The sequence below is a fragment of the Phyllostomus discolor genome, chromosome 8, assembly GCF_004126475.2.
Source record: "Phyllostomus discolor isolate MPI-MPIP mPhyDis1 chromosome 8, mPhyDis1.pri.v3, whole genome shotgun sequence".
Taxonomy (NCBI): Eukaryota; Metazoa; Chordata; class Mammalia; order Chiroptera; family Phyllostomidae; genus Phyllostomus; species Phyllostomus discolor.
The window spans coordinates 29,971,941-29,988,039 of record NC_040910.2 but is presented as its reverse complement, the minus strand read 5'-3'; the positions used below and the strand labels follow the sequence as shown (position 1 = coordinate 29,988,039).

At 40.1% G+C, this 16,099-nt stretch overlaps 1 protein-coding gene across 4 annotated transcripts in view; it reads left to right on the top strand.

Moving 5' to 3' along the window:
* MFAP3L (microfibril associated protein 3 like) overlaps positions 1-15,503 on the top strand; it is a 41,621-nt gene extending 26,118 nt beyond the window's left edge. For 2 of the 4 annotated variants that reach the window (XM_028519655.2, XM_036031999.1), the window contains exon 3: positions 8,158-15,503. In XM_028519655.2, coding sequence (XP_028375456.1) covers positions 8,158-9,092 — 935 coding nt within the window. In that variant the 3' untranslated portion in view covers positions 9,093-15,503. The remainder of the gene's footprint in view (positions 1-8,157) is intronic. The other 2 variants (XM_036031998.1, XM_028519653.2) reach the window with 1 other exon arrangement.
* Positions 15,504-16,099: the final 596 nt, after the last annotated feature.

Below are 16,099 nucleotides of genomic sequence, written 5' to 3'. Positions count from 1 at the left end.
GAACTCCCCTTTTAGATCATGAAATATTTGACACTCAAAAAATCAACTTACCAAAAGGCATTAATCAAAAAATACATAATGAATATACTATTGGAAAGTCCAAAGAAGCACATGATAGTTTTTCTTTGAACAAGTTCCTTAATTTTTCTGAGCCACAGTTTGCTTATCTGTAAAATAGAGATAATTCTTTTTACTACCATGTGAGGTGGTCTGCCTTAAATAAACTATTGTATATTAAAAGCTTAATATAGGACCTGGAACATACCACACTGTCACCAAATGACAACTGCTGTTATTAGCAATATTGTCCTATATGATCACAATCATAGATGCTAAACGCTTAACTCCGTTTCATAACACAATGTGTTTTGTAAAGAAAGGATCTCATTTTCTGGGTAATTTCTTATTCTCTACCTCAATTTCTCAACCTTTTAAATAAAATTTGATAAACCCACAAAATTTGCATCCCTGAAACGTTATTTAAAATTTCAAAACAACGTGACTTGCCATGAAAGCAAGTTCGGGAACTGCGCCTCCCGCCCCTCCATCAGAGGCCCCTCTTTCCCAGCACTTCGCTTCCGTGAGCTCAGGGCCCACTGATCTCCGGTATTCTGCCTCTGAAACAGCAGTGTGTGTGGAGATTACAAAGTATCCATATTATGCACAGGATGAACTTTACATTTGCTTCACCCAGTGACTGCAGGGATGCTATTAAACTTCCTACCATGCACAGGATAGATCCCTACGGAGAATTATGCAATGCAAACTGTCAGTGGTGCCTGAGTTGAGAAGACCTGGCCTAATCCAAAGAAGCACTCCTCAGCTAACTAAAGAATCATTGCAAAGTAGACCTTCAACCCCTAATGTATTTTGCTATAAAGTGGTTTAATTTATGGTGCTTTGATTCATTTTCCAAATTGAGTCTTATTAAGGGCCACCTTGGTAACAAAGCCCCATTTATAGTGTTTAAGTGAGTTGTGCTGCATTTCAGACGTGAGCCTGGAAGGCTTTGTCTTAGCCATGAAGAGACGCTTCCAGACCCACCTCAGATGAGTACGACAGCTGAGATTCCCAGAGTGTAATCTTTTTATATGAACCCGGTGAAGGGTGCTCTGGTCTTAGAAGAACACCAGCAGCTACTGTCAGAAAAGACTCTTGCTACTCGGCATGGAATTACATGCTTGGCAGTTTTGAAAATTAAGATTCCCAGATCAAGTGAGCTGGAGTGTCAGACATTTCCTTTTGCAGGAAATGAAAACAGAGGTTCTTTTCAGATACCATTCATGCCTTTAAGCAGAGGAGCAGCACAGACTCTGACCAGCACAGTCCTTCCACCCTACCTTCTTGAGTGAAAGCTGAGCTAAGCCCGTGCTGTCCTAAGCTGCCCTGGCTCCACGTGACTTGGGCACTAGCTTGTTATAGCTGCCCTAGTAGCGCTCTTTGAAGAGGTCCCTGGGGAAGGTTTGGGGCAGAAGACGCAAGAGCCCTTGTGGCTGGCGATGTTCATAGCCTGACTGCAGTGGCTTTAAGGAGCTGACATGTACTGCAGAAGCCCGGTAACAGGTTCAGCCACACGGTGCTAAATTTGTTTCCAATTATGTTTAGTAAAAAGGCACGAGTCCTTTCTTTTCAGAAGCCTATATTTCACATAGTGGAAGATAAGGGCAACATTTATAGCCACACACCCACACTGCATTTTGTTCTTACTCGACAAGTGTCAATTCAGTGTGATAGTCATTCAAGTGAATGTTACATTTCATTTATGTTTACATAAACATTCATTGAAATTCTCACTACCCTGAAATTTTTAAGTTGGTTTCAGGCAACTTAAATAAAATCTACTTGTTTTGGCAGATTGAACTCCTTCTTGAAAAGCAGGGGTGTGAGGAGCTTAAGAGCCTAAGTATCTAAATGGCGTTGTGAACAGTTTTAATCTTTTTACACCAGTCATTGGGGATAGAGACAAAGCATACATCAGTTTGTGTACACATTCACAGAACTCTCTAAGGAAAAAATAAATCCTTTTCTTCTAGTAAGTAATTTGACAAGAATTCTAACCGCTTAGCATTTGAGTATAATGTTAATTTTTAATGCTCAGTGATCCTCAAGAAACCTGGAAAGACTTAGGATTTCTTAGACATGGTATTTGGAGAAAGGCTGTAATTACAGTGTCTTTGTTGGTTGTGCTCTCACATTCCTTATAGTTCTTCAGCTCCAGAAAGTGTTGCTGCAGCTCATTTCTGTACGGCTTTGGACAGAAGTTGTTTGGGTGGTAGTTCTGATCTGGTGCCACGTATTGGTTACACTTTGAGTCACAATAACCCCCATAACATAGAATTTGGGGGCATTTACAGGTTTAACTATAGCCATCCAATGCTGCTGATCCCTTCTCTAATTGCTAAATGGTCTTCTTGACACTGTCCTATTGACGTGACCTTGTGCCATCCTAAGCGACTTCCCCTCCATGTGTGCACGCAGGCCCTGTGGTAAGTAAGACTCCTTTCTGGATGGGACCGAGGTTATAGCTTCTCTCAGAGAATGTTGGCAGGGGAGGAAAGCTCTAGAAGTATGTCCCTGCAGAGAAAAACTATTCTAGAAAAAAATATTTTTCATTACCTTGATTTTCTTACATTCACTGATATTCTTCCAGTCAATCTAGGCTTGCCTTATTTGAAGAATTTCAAGAAGTCTAAACATGAGTCACAGATTACATTCACTTTAAATTTTGAGGGACTCCTTCAAATCAACCTTCCAAAGGTTGCCCCCTCCCCGCCCCCCGCTCCCCGCTGCAGTGTATGGGAATGTCCCTTTCTCCATTCTTTCGGGAGCACCCTGTACACTCAGTGCCCCCCAACCTTTATTTGGTACTCTGAAAGGTGAGAAAGTTGTTTTTAAAAAGTAATCCCTTCATATTTTAATTATAATTTCATCACTGGTTGTTTTCTACACTTAGATATGATTGGCTTTTTTTTTCTGTCACCCATTTATGTCTTTTCCCCATTTTTTTCTTTTGGATTGTCTTGATTTTTTTATGTTTTATAGTTATTAAGTATTTGTCAAATATTATAGAATTTTCTTCTACTTTTTCATTTGCTTTTACCTTTAGCATGTCATATTTTATAGTATAAAGAATTTTAATTTGGGAGACATTTAATCCATCAGTGTTTTTCTTTACTTTTCCACAATTCTTGAAATGCTTAAAATAGCCTTCCTATTCCAAGGTCATAAAAATGCCTTAATATATTCTGTTAATTTTACACTTTTAATTTTACATTTAGATCTTCAGAATACTTCAAATTTATTTTTATGTATCACATAAAGAGGGAATTTAACTATTCTTTCAAATGACTAGTCAATTATCCCAATATTTTTTTCCTCACTGATTGGCAATGACATCTTCCTTATTTTTTGCATTTCCCCCACTCCCTGGTATCTGCTTCTGGACTTTGAGGTTCTCTCCTCTGATTTAATCAGGGGTCAGAGGAGGCTTTCCCAGCAAACAAGGGAAGATGCCCAGGTGGTGCCTCAGCTGCGCTAAGAATGTGTGAGGTGGGGAAGGGGGGAGCATTCCAGGCAGAGAGAGAGCATGTGGGAGGGTCCTGAGGCCCCTGAAGATAAGAAATCAGGGAAAGTTTCATAAAATGAGGGACTCCTTTTCTCTGACAGCATAAACATTTTAAGCTCTGGAAAAGTTTGGCCTTGTGCCCCTCCCAAGCCTTGCCTCTACCCTAGCCCTCCTTGATTCTAAAAATGGCTTGTCAGCTACAGGCGTGTTGTACACTGGGTCCCTTCTCGGGCTCAATGCTACCCTGTTCCACCTACCACTCCCCTGTGATCTTAAAAGTCCTTTCTCTTTACCCTTGTTGTCCTCCCTGCCTGCACCCTGCACTCCGCAATGTCCCGGCCCTGGCGAGCACCTCACATCTCTCTAGGAAGCTTGTCCTCGCGGTTCCTTTTGTCACTCTACTGCCCTGCACCAGCGATCCCTCAGTTATTTGTTGGAATCTGTCCCCCTTTTGGCCTGGGTGGTTTTCGCAGTCAGGCATCGTCTTTATATTTGCACAGTTGAGCGTGGAACCTGGTATATGGATGGTTTATTCAATAATTATTGACTGAAGGTTTGAACAAGATAGAAAAGGCTGACTGCCCTTCTAAAAATGTCAGCTTTGTTGTGCAGCATAGCACACACTGCAGTACAGCTAAGAAATAACATCTGTTAGCTTTTCTCTTTGCAAAGGAGACAGTGTCACCACAACATGACTATTCACATGTGGTTGATCTTCACGTGTGGTTCTCGTGCCTGGAGTTTCTTAGGCAAGACTGTGACAGATTCCTGGGCAAACACGGGTGTCCAGTAGAGATACGGCAGCCCTTCTCCTGCTGCATGTGAGTGTTTTAGCCTGAATCTTTCAGGTGCGTGTCACCTTCCAGGACCAGAGTGGAAAGAGAGGGGATGGAGGAAGGGCGTTCCCAAGTGGGGAACTATGGTCTGAGCAAGGCACAGGATGGAAGTGAACTTCTATCAAGAGCAATTAGGAAATATTTTAGCAATCTCTTGTATTATATTCAGAAAGTAATGATTAAATAGCTACCTCTTTTATTTCCTCCAAAATCTTTGCACATAGAACTGACTTAGCATCAGCTGCTGACATTTTGGGTTCTTATTGGTTCTGAAGTGATGCAACTTAATGAAAATTCAACATGTAACTTCGATATTCCCACTCAATTACAATTTGAAATGCATGGCAACAGCACTGGGTATGACTGATTCATGTGTAAAACATTGGGGGTGTTTTTATTTGTTTAACTTTCTGACAGCTGAAGTTGGAACTGTTCCAGAATAAGTCTGGGGACACAATATTTACAGACAGAGGTGAATGGTTATGGGCAGCACAGAAAGTGTTCTTGAGATGATCTCAGCTGGGCAGGTGCCCTGTGGAGATGCTGCATGAGCCTAGACTCGAAGCTGGGGTGGGAGGACCCCCAAAGTGGAATTTGTGCTACCTCCTTAGTTGTGTGGGATTCATATAATAGTAGGGCATGCAGAAATCTTTGCCACTGGTCAAAGGTCAAGCTGCAGCTGAGAGGCATTACTCAGAGTCTTAGTTCCTAGGAAGGAATGGATGTGTCAGCCTTTCAAAGGGAAGGCATACAGTTGTATGTCACCTCTGAGGTCAAAATTTTAGCTCTTCTGACATTATAGTCCTTAGGATGTGTGTGTGTTGGCTTCCAAAGACTTGCTTTGTGATCTGATAACAAAATATTTAATCCAGGTGGAAGCCTAAATGCCATTAATATTACCTTAACCCATAAAATAGATATGATGGTTGTTTCAAGAGGAATCCAGTAAAGGACCAAAAACGAAAGAGATGTCCTGGTGTCCTCATCTTCGACTGGAAACAGGAAGTTGCTGGCAGAGAGAGAGATGGTCTCAATCTCTTAACTTGGGTGTTGCAGCTCAGACTATAGGTAATAGCCCAAGAGTTTTAGGGTCATAACATAGATTCATTTTTGCCAAAGATTATAGGTAAGCCAATATAGCCACAGATACATAGCTGGACTTCAGAATTCAAGAATAAACTAAGTTAATGATTGAATAAAGTACATGCAAGACGTTAGTCTAAGGACCCGCTGTCCTGAGCCAAGTAAGAAGCACATGTGCCCCTAAGCAGTTATCTGTTGGAAATCTCTGTTTTCCTTCAAACAAGTCATAAGTGTCGCTTCGTAACGTTGTGTTTGATTCCAAACTATGCCTCTTCTCACAGTGTGGTAAGAAACTTTCTGAAATGTCTAAGTTCTAACTGCATTTAATCACTCAGGCCCAAGATAGATAAATACATGTCAGTACACAATGACAAGTATGCCTGAAAATAATTATAAATTTAAACATTTTTAAGTAGAGGAAAGCATTGGCATGGTGTAACTAATATGTATTGCTGCATTCCCTTTGCCTATAACAGAATACAACTACCACTAAAATTATGATGTGGGTGTGAGGAGAAAGCTGTTTATATTACCATCAAATAGATGACTGGCTTCTTCCTTTAGCGTTCGTTTCTGTTTTTGCTCTTCTGCACCCAGGTTCAAGTTATCTTTCTTTGAATTTACAATCAATCCCTCCGTAAAAGGAATGGCAATGGGGAGGTTAGTAGATGAATGAATTGATCCTAATCACTCCCCATACAAATAACCTTGCCTCCTCATCCTCTTCATCCTGTTTCCTAATATGTTTTCTTATAAACGAAGGAAGGTAAACATGAGAAACTACTGTGATGTAGTCTGTGATTCTCTGGGATCCAATACCTTCCATGTCTTTAATAAGCTTTAAATCATCTAGAGTTTTTCCCCCTATGCCTGCTGTAATCTACTTTTAGGAAATATGCAAATATTAAGAAAATAAATTCATAATTTCCCTTGCCTCATATGATTATACATTTGGGCAAATCTGCAGAAAAAGTATCAAAATTGAGGTTCAGGGAAAGAAAGGGGTGGAAGGCTTGCTCTTGCTCCGTCTAAATGAGAGAAATTTCACAGACTGGGTGCTAGGCTTGTTTATTCATGCACATTCACAGAGACTGAAACTTCACTAGATTTTTCAACCCAGTGTTTTGTGCTCCTGGGGAAAATACACTGGGTGAATTGTTAGAAAAGGGTTACTCAGGGACGCTAGGAACCACTCTTCACAGACGTTCTTTCAGAGAGCAAAGGAATGTGGCAGCATCCAGCAAAGGCATCCTGCCAGATTCGCCACCGCTAGCAAGTCGAGGGACTGTCGGCCCCCAGGAGGGAAGGACGTTCATGGGACTGTAGTCACCATGCTGTAGCAGAACGACACTGGCATAAAGAAGGCCCTCTGTTGCCTCATTTCTCGGTCCCTTGAGACTTTGGTGACATATGTGCTCATGAATTTAAAAAAGGAACACTTTGCTTGTTGCTTTGGGGGAATAGCAGACTTAGAATTAAAAGTCACTGCCAGGAGGGAAGAAGCAAAATACAGTGCAATAATAGACACTTGAAACTACACATTAATTGTGCCATCTCTCCAGAGAGGTCCCTCTAGTTGGCTTAGAGACCTGGAGCGCTCTTATGGAGAAATATCTGCCTGCTGTGTTCCTTAGAACTCCCAAGAGGGCTGACCTGAACCCTCCATTCTCTATAGGACAGTGTAGGGAGGTGGGTGGTAGGATTACAGAAAGGCTCAGACCCAAGATCCACAAGCCAGTGTTGCTTGTATGTTGTCCAGGGCTTCTCTGACCTGTGGGTGTACAGGCAGACCAAGAACCCCTACTAAAGAGTTTTGCCTGACTCAGAACCCCATTCTGAGGGCAACACCAGGTCCTTTCCAGGACAGAGGGGGAAGGAAGAATTGCTGTTATCAACATGCATTCACTGTCTTGTGTGAGGCTTATCTTCAATCTGATGGGTCTATAATTTATTTGCAAGGCCAAAACAAACTGATACTAATTCATACGCAGTCTCTGAATTTGTTCATTGTTAGTTTATAACTTTAAGTAATATAGACAATTCATTTTAGATTCTCAAAGTTAATGACATAATTATGTTTTAATTAACTGAGGTCATACAATGATAACTTCAATATCAAATATGAGGAACCCAGGTAAAAAATTATAATTTAATTGATTTACTCCAGATCTTAGGTTGGTCCTGGACTACTATACTCTGAGAAACATTAAACCCCCAATGAACATATATTCAGTAGAGTCATGCTCACAAGCAGGTTAGAATGCTAGCATTAAGGAATTCTCCAGTAAGAGTTCAGTATTTTCCGGATGGTTTATTTTTCTTATTTTCCCCAGGATGTGAAATTACACAGTACGGCCTGGTGGTTAAGAATAGAGCCTCTTGAACTTTGAGCTCATCTTCTAGCTCTGCTGCTTCCAAACTGCTGACCTTGGGAAGGTTTAATCTGATTGTGCCTCAGTTTTCTCATCCTGTATACAGGGCTAGTGTTACTACCTGCCTGTCCCACAGGGTTGTGAAGACTCAGTGAGTTCATACACATCAGTGTCTGGCACACAGTAAATGGTCACAGCTGTGATGGTCGATGGTAGATGTTTTTAGTAATATGTGAGTCTGTAGTCACATCAGTGGGCGCTGTATGTCCTTTTTTGAATGTTCTTCTCTCCCTTCCAACAGGAAAATGGCAGATGCTCGAGAGTGGCCTCCTGAACATCACCAAGGTGTCTTTTTCAGACCGAGGTAAATACACATGTGTTGCTTCTAATGTCTATGGCACTGTGAACAACACGGTGACCCTGCGCGTCATCTTCACCTCCGGGGACATGGGTGTCTACTACATGGTTGTCTGCCTCGTGGCCTTCACCATCGTCATGGTCCTCAACATCACCCGCCTGTGCATGATGAGCAGCCACCTGAAGAAGACTGAGAAAGCCATCAACGAGTTCTTTAGGACAGAAGGTGCAGAGAAGCTGCAAAAGGCATTTGAGATTGCCAAGCGGATCCCCATCATCACCTCAGCCAAAACTCTAGAGCTTGCCAAAGTCACCCAGTTCAAAACCATGGAGTTTGCCCGCTATATTGAAGAGCTTGCCAGGAGTGTGCCTCTGCCTCCTCTCATCATGAACTGCAGGACCATCATGGAGGAGATCATGGAAGTGGTCGGGCTGGAGGAGCAGGGGCAGAACTTCGTGCGGCACACCCCAGAAGGCCAGGAGGCCACAGACAGGGATGAGGTGTACACGATCCCGAACTCTCTGAAGCGAAGCGACTCCCCCACCGCCGACTCAGACGCCTCGTCGCTGCATGAACAGCCGCAGCAGATTGCCATCAAGGTGTCCGTTCATCCACAGTCCAGAAAAGATCACGTGGACGACCAAGAAGGGGTACAGTTTGAAGTCAAAGATGAAGAGGAGACAGAACCATCAGCTGAACATTCCGCAGAAACTGCAGAGCCTTCCACAGATGTAACATCCACGGAGCTAACATCTGAAGAGCCCACACCTGTGGAGGTATCTATAGATAGAGTCTTGCCTCCAGCTCACCTGGAAACCACAGAGCCAGCAGTAGGAAACGACATAAACACCTGCATTATTTATGAAAGCCATGTCTAATATCAACTCCGAAAAGCTATGCATATCAAGAAAATCAGGGGCTGCTCCTCGTAGTCCAGATGTAGTACGCACTTGCCGCTAAGCCTTACCAGGAGACTCTCATCCCTTAGGTAGGAGTGATGCCATTTTAAAAGGGGAAACACCTGTGTGCAGTTCATGTGACTGGACCTTCCCCAGTAGAAAAGGATGCGGGAAACATCAGGGTGCAGAACTGATAATTTTGGACAGGAGGAGTCTGTCCAAGTGATATGAATTTTGGAGACTATTCTCTGCCAAGTACCTTAATAGGTGATGCCCTTTTGGCAAAGAGTACACTACTGTAAGATAAATTCTGAGTTCAAGAGCCCTGTCCGATGCACACTGCATTGCTTTTCTTTTAAAAAAAATTATAGGTCTGCTACAATAGCAAATGCACGTATATGGGTTTGTTGCACTTTCTTCTCAGTTTTTATTACTTTCACTGTTCCTTTATAATGGAGTAATTGTTGTTATATTAATACTAATTGCTCTTTCTGGTTTAGTCCTCTTTGTCCTTATTTTCCCCTAGAACATTTACCTCAGAGGCTTTGGTATCAGTCGCCTGTACCAGGTCTGATATCTCATAAGTCACTTGTAATGTTCGAAAGTAGTTATGAGGCTCCTTATTTTTGTTACTTGCCAGGCTTGTTTTCATACCTTGATTTTTATTTGTTTCCAATGAAGCTGCTGTTGTGAAACTGAGAAAAACCTTTGCCCAGGAATAGCACTTTAATAGCCAAATAAAATTGTGTTTACCTGTTCAGAGAGCATTTTGGTGAGCTCAACTGAGGTATGGGTGGGGGAGGTTATAAAAGGTCGAATATATCCATAATACTCATGGCATTTGATGAATTCCTGTATGCTGTAGAATACTGGCTACCCAGAGAAGCTTGCAGGGAAGGATATAAATATTATGACAATAGCATAGGAAACTGCGCCATCAAATTTAATGCCAAAATTATTGAATTATTTAGTCTCACAAGAAAGCAGTTATATGCAAGGCAGAGTGATGTTATAGACAAAGACAAAACTAGTCATTCAAAGGCCAACACCTTACCTGACTGTGCTAATAACCAGCTGCCTGGCTTTGGGCAAGTCTGGCTTTCAGTTTTCCTATGTCAGACGGGCCACTCTAGATGAGCCCTGGGCACCATTTAAAGGGTCTCACTCTCTCACAGAACTAAACCCATGTTTTCATCCTTGTGTTTTTTCACGGTCACTTTAAAGATAGTTACTTATATCTCTGGGTTTACCTAACCTTGTTTATGCTGCATTACTTACTCAAATAAATGCGATGATTTTAAAAAATCATCGCATTTTAAGCAAGTTGTGGATCTCTCTCCACCCCAAATTAATCATTTAGACCACTTCTATGGTTTAGGTTTAATCATGATAAGAAAAAATGGTGTTATTTCATTTTCTCTTAGGAGCAGAGAGACACTGACCTTGAAGTCTTTATAAGGGCCTTGGACACATCAAGTGATGGGGTCATGACACTGGAGGGGTACATGGACCACACTGGTAGTGAAGAGAGCAGATGCAGATGTTTAGTCATCGTTCTGTCACTGTCTGGATAAGTCAGTCACCTTGGACAGTTCTCTTTCTTATTCTGGGGTTTAATCTTCTTCACCTGCAAAATATAGGGGTTATATTATACCTCATGGATCACAAGATCCTTTCTAGCTCAGATATTTATAGTTTTATGGAAAGTTTGTAATGTCTCATGTTGGCCCCCACTGCAAGAGACAAGCAATATTAGGAGCAAAAATGGGTACATGAGGTTGGATGCTTTTGCTGTGCAAACTTTGCAGCAAACACATCTAGCTCTATACCTGAGGGCAGAGAGTTTGGCTTTAGAAATGGCTTTGGCAGGCTTATTTTTGTTCATAGATAACTGATGTGGAAGTCGTTCTACAAGACATGGAGTTTGATTAGAATGAACTGTTGGAATCGTGGGTGGTCACAAAAAGAAATTAGTAGTGAGCAATTAAAAGATACCATGATTCCTGATTAGGCTCTCTTGACTAGGATTTTATGTATCTGGGTTGCAGAAAAATTTTATCTCCAACTCTTAGAATATAAACATTTCCACTTGTTATGGAAGTAACAAATTCTTACCATGGATCTGTATACCCCAAACAACAGAGACTGAAGCTCATTTTGTGGCATTGTGTGAACTTCTTCTCAATGTATTCAGTTTTCATTCCACCCAAACCCATGTGCACCTTTCCACATGAAAATTATAGGAGATGGCATCTATTTAATTTAGACTTGATTTGGAATGAAAAGTCTAAAATGGGCAAATTTTTTATGAATTAGGAGCAGAAATGTGTGACTAAAGAATGTTTCCATTTTGCTTTTAGCTTCTTTAGACCGGGAAGATTATATAGATTTTCGAAACTTCCCCCTCTTTAAAGTATGAAAAGGCTCTTGATATAATAATAGCCAACCTAAAGGAAGATTGGCTTACAATGGAGATCTCTCCTTCCAGAAATTCTACACTCTTCCTATCCGTCCTATAGCTTCTGTACAAAATAAGAAAGGTTCTCCTGCTAGAATATGAAATGGAGGAGACCTTGTGGCTTTCAGCTAATTTTTAAAGATATTATGGCTTCATAAAATTCATAGACATAGGGCTGTGTGTATGCAGACTCATTTGGGAGGTTTTAAAAGCTTAACACTAAATCCCAAGCCATGTTCTTTGGGTCATATGTAGTCATTGTCAAAATCAAACAGTTTCTGGTTTCTGAGTCATCTGGTTATATCTCTAGCAATTTTTATCTAGAAATTCTGAAAGTGATTCAGATACATGTGCATATTTAATTCACTTAGATGATCTGCAAACTTGGATGATATTTATTCTAAGTGAAAAAAAAAACAATTTTATACTGAGAATCTATGTAATTTATAGTGGTTTTGTTTAATATATTATATTTTCATATTTTTAAGGCACAGCTACTTTTCTCATCTTTTTTGTATATCATATTTGGTAAAAAGAAATACTAATACTTGACTAAAATTCTAGGAACTAAATGTGCTACCTAATGTATAGAAATCACTCTAAAAATATGTGAATGTTCCCACCCATCCCAAGCATTATTGTGTCCTGTCCTTACGTCAAGAATGATTTGCCTCAGATGCTTAGGAGCATTCCTTTTATCAAAACTAAGGCTAAGATGCCTGCCATCCCACACAATGGATTCTGGAATCTTTCCTTTTTCTTTTTTTATTGTTTGCTTCATTTTTAATTGTCCGTGTTATTTAAGCTTCCCTTTAAAGAGCAAGTGTTAGATAAGAAAACAACTCAGTGGAAAGACCGAACTATAGCTCTGTCAATTATTTAATGGACTGAGAACCTGTTTTAAATTCAGTGCTTGGATTGTTATTTATTAGTGATCTAAGATCTGCTCATTTCTTCAGCACTTGAAGACAACGTGAGGCACGACGAATATTTGCATGTTTTGTGCAGGCACACTCCCAATGTGGTGCAGCCAACACAAGTCACGTTAACTGCAGAAACACCAGCCTCAGCCACTGGAGGAATGGCTTTACAAAGGCAAATCAGACACCTTCTGTTCGCAGATGGAAATAGTGTCGTCTCAGTGCTGAACCTCTGAAATGGCAGCCTCCACCGTTCTGTTAATGGGGGACTTCCTCTGAGTATTTCATTTCATTTGGTAAGAAAATAGAGGGTTTAACTTATCTTTTAGATACTTTATTTTATACTCAGCACAGTTCAGCTACTATCCTGTACCTATCTTCACAAAGATCCTTTTGGCAGGACCTTAAGATTATTGGTCTATTTCTATTTTTACTTTTTACGCTAATTTATTGTATTCTTTAAATACCTACCAAATCTCACTGTGTATTCCCACACATATTTCAAGCACCTAATATCTTCAAGACATTAGTCATGTTTACACTCATCTATTCATTTAAAAATCCTTCAGTAGATAACAAAGTTCATTTTCCTAATGATTTTCTTAGGGTTTGTACAGTAATCAATCAGGTTTGGATTAAATAAACTAGTTATGGAAGAAATAAAATAAAACAGAATTGTTTATTATGTTTTCCAGAGGACTGAGTGTTATACAAGAAAATATCATATGAGGCTGGTAATGATCTTTGAGATTCTATAGAGATATCATTTTGAGGAGGCTAATATTTAGAATACCACAATCAAAATGGTAGCTTTTAGAGAATATAAAAATAGAAAACAAATAGTTCTAACAATATTTTGACATAAATTATTTTTATTTAACCAGTAACCCAAGCCTTCAAGTGTATCTCTCAGACTCCACAGAGCTGCCTACAGTGATTTAGGGTCAAAGAAGATGTTCGTATTTATGTTTGGTTTGCTGTATATCTAGTTCTGGACATCCTTTGTTACAATGGGAAAACAAGATAGAAAAAAATTTACCTGAGCATAAATATCAAACTGGTGATTTTGTGAACTTTAAATGTTCACTTTTTAAAAATAATTTAAATATGGAAACAGATGACTACTGTTTAAGTTGATGTGATAGTAGAAAAACACATGACCCATCCTGTGTTTTGATTGCTGCATTAATAAAGGGTGTGCACACACAGGTGTGCGGAATGTGTGCCACATCCCACCCAGAGGGCATGTCACTGTTGCCTGATTCCCTCTTTCCAATGATACGAAATCGGCAGTCAGTTCTTTCCCTGTCTGTTGCACCTGAAGCATATCTTGGGGAAAAAAGAAAAAATAAAATAATTTTTATGTAAAACTACAAGCTTTCTCCAAATTCAGAAACCTGTCTTGACAAACTTTATAGCAATTTTCTTTGATCTATATAAAGAAATAATTTTTGACATGTTACAGCAAACTTAATAACGAGAATCCGAAAATATCAGGAGGCTCACATACCCAGAACTTCCCACGGGAGTAGGCATGAGTAATAGATGTGCCACAAAACAACAAGACACTACCAGATCCAGGCCAAATCTAAGATCGAGCTAAGAACATAAGTTTCTTTGACAATCAGTAGCCTTCGAAAGCTGAATTCCTCTCAGGTAAAGGAGATGTGGGGCGTGTAAGCAAAACAAGAAAGGAGACTACGAGGTGGGAAAAGTAAAGCACATGAAAAGGGTAGAAAGTCAGTATTTTACTGCAGATTAAAGAGGCAAAAAAACTTACTGAGTGAGTTATCCAATAAACCATGCATATAACTAACTGTTCACAGGTTCTCTCAAAAGAAGGGTCTAAGAGAATTATGCTAGCATTCATAAAACGTATTAACGATTGTGTCCTCATAAAAGAGAAAATAGGAAAGTTTTGTCCTAACCAGGTAATTTTGGCTAGTGCATATTTTCAGACCCAGAATAAACAGTTACTAAATTATTCATGCAGGGTTTAGAATGCCATGTTCTTCATGGGTCTTAATCAAAGGAGCTAGGTAAGGCTTAATGTTAATCAGTGATTTTTAAAGGATGGAGTCACAAAGTAGGAGGTTATCAGGTTTACCTATCTTTTCTACACTGTGCCTCACAGGTAGTAGTTCAACTCTGCTTGAAAATCTCTGATAAATAGGGACCTCACTACCTCATGCAGCACCATATTCTGTTGATGACAGATTTTAAATTCTGAGTCAAGAAATCTCAAAAATAGTACCACACTGGTCCTTGAGCTATCTGGAACTGAAAGCATGAGTTAAAATTGTCTTTTTACTGTCAGGACAAAACTAAAATCATAAATGTATTCATATAAAAAAGAAGATTGCAAAAATTGGGCATGCTCCTAATACTACATTAATCACATGCCATGTGATGCTCACCCTTTTGCTTGAATGGTTTCTGCCAACTGATGTTAGAGGCAGAAGTCAGGTACTTCCCCTCCCCCACTGGCAGCCCCTGAGATGCTCCAAGGCTACAGCTCCTTAAATGAAGGTTCCACAGGCCCGAACAAAAAGGAAAGAAACAGCAGATTAGTTGCCTGAGTAGATAATGGTTTTGAAGAACCATTACAATTAACCTACTGAAAGAAGTGTAACTATGTGTTAAGTAGAATATTGAGGTTTTTTAAAATAGCAGTTAATGAAACCAGCACCAATTGCATTTGTGGAAAATGAAGACTCCAAGGGTAAAGTAAGAAATTTCCTAAGATACTAAATACCTAGTAAATATTAAGTAAGCTAAATATGAATGAAGACTGATAGAGCAATATGAATTTTCAAAAAAAATTTCTCACTACCAATGGAGTGGATTTCCTTTTAATTGACTCATGCTTTAAAGTTCGTTGTAGATTAGGAATCCCAGTGAATCAAATGCACAGACGTCTAACGATGTCAGAGGATTTTGTTGTTTAGTGTAAATGCTGTACAACATCTGTTTCCTGAAAATGTTCATGAGTCAGTGAAGCTGATGCACATTCAAGACCCTTAAAGTGACCAGTGCCTCTGGTTTTAATTGATTATCATGTTTGCAGGTGCTGTACACTTCTTCCACTTAGGCATTTGGGGGATTAAGAAAATTCCTAATTCTAACCATCAAGCTTTTTACATGCAATGGGGAGAAAATGACAGGTTTGAAGAAAAATAAAGCTCTGTACCAGCTGTGCAACTTGCCTTCATTGTCAGTGATGTTTCCTGTTCTCTTCCCTGCTGGCATTCCCTCAACTGTCTGGCAAGTAGACCAAGTTATCATTCGTGGGCTAAAATGCTTGATTACAGAATAGATTCTATGAAAAAAACTGAGCTAGCGTGTAGTAGACACTTTATCAGTTTAATATAAAAGAGGTAAATTTCAGTGTTGGTGATGGTTAAAATTATTTCAAAACTGAAACATTAGACCCAGCTGGTGGATTGAGTGCAGGCCTGCAAACCAAAAGGTCACTGGTTTGCTTCCTGGTCAGGGCACATGGCTGAACTGCAGGCCAGGCCCACAGTTGGGGGCGTGCTAGGGGCAACTTAACTATGCTTCTCTCTCATATTGATGTTTCTCTCTCCCTCTCTTTCTCCCTCCCTCCT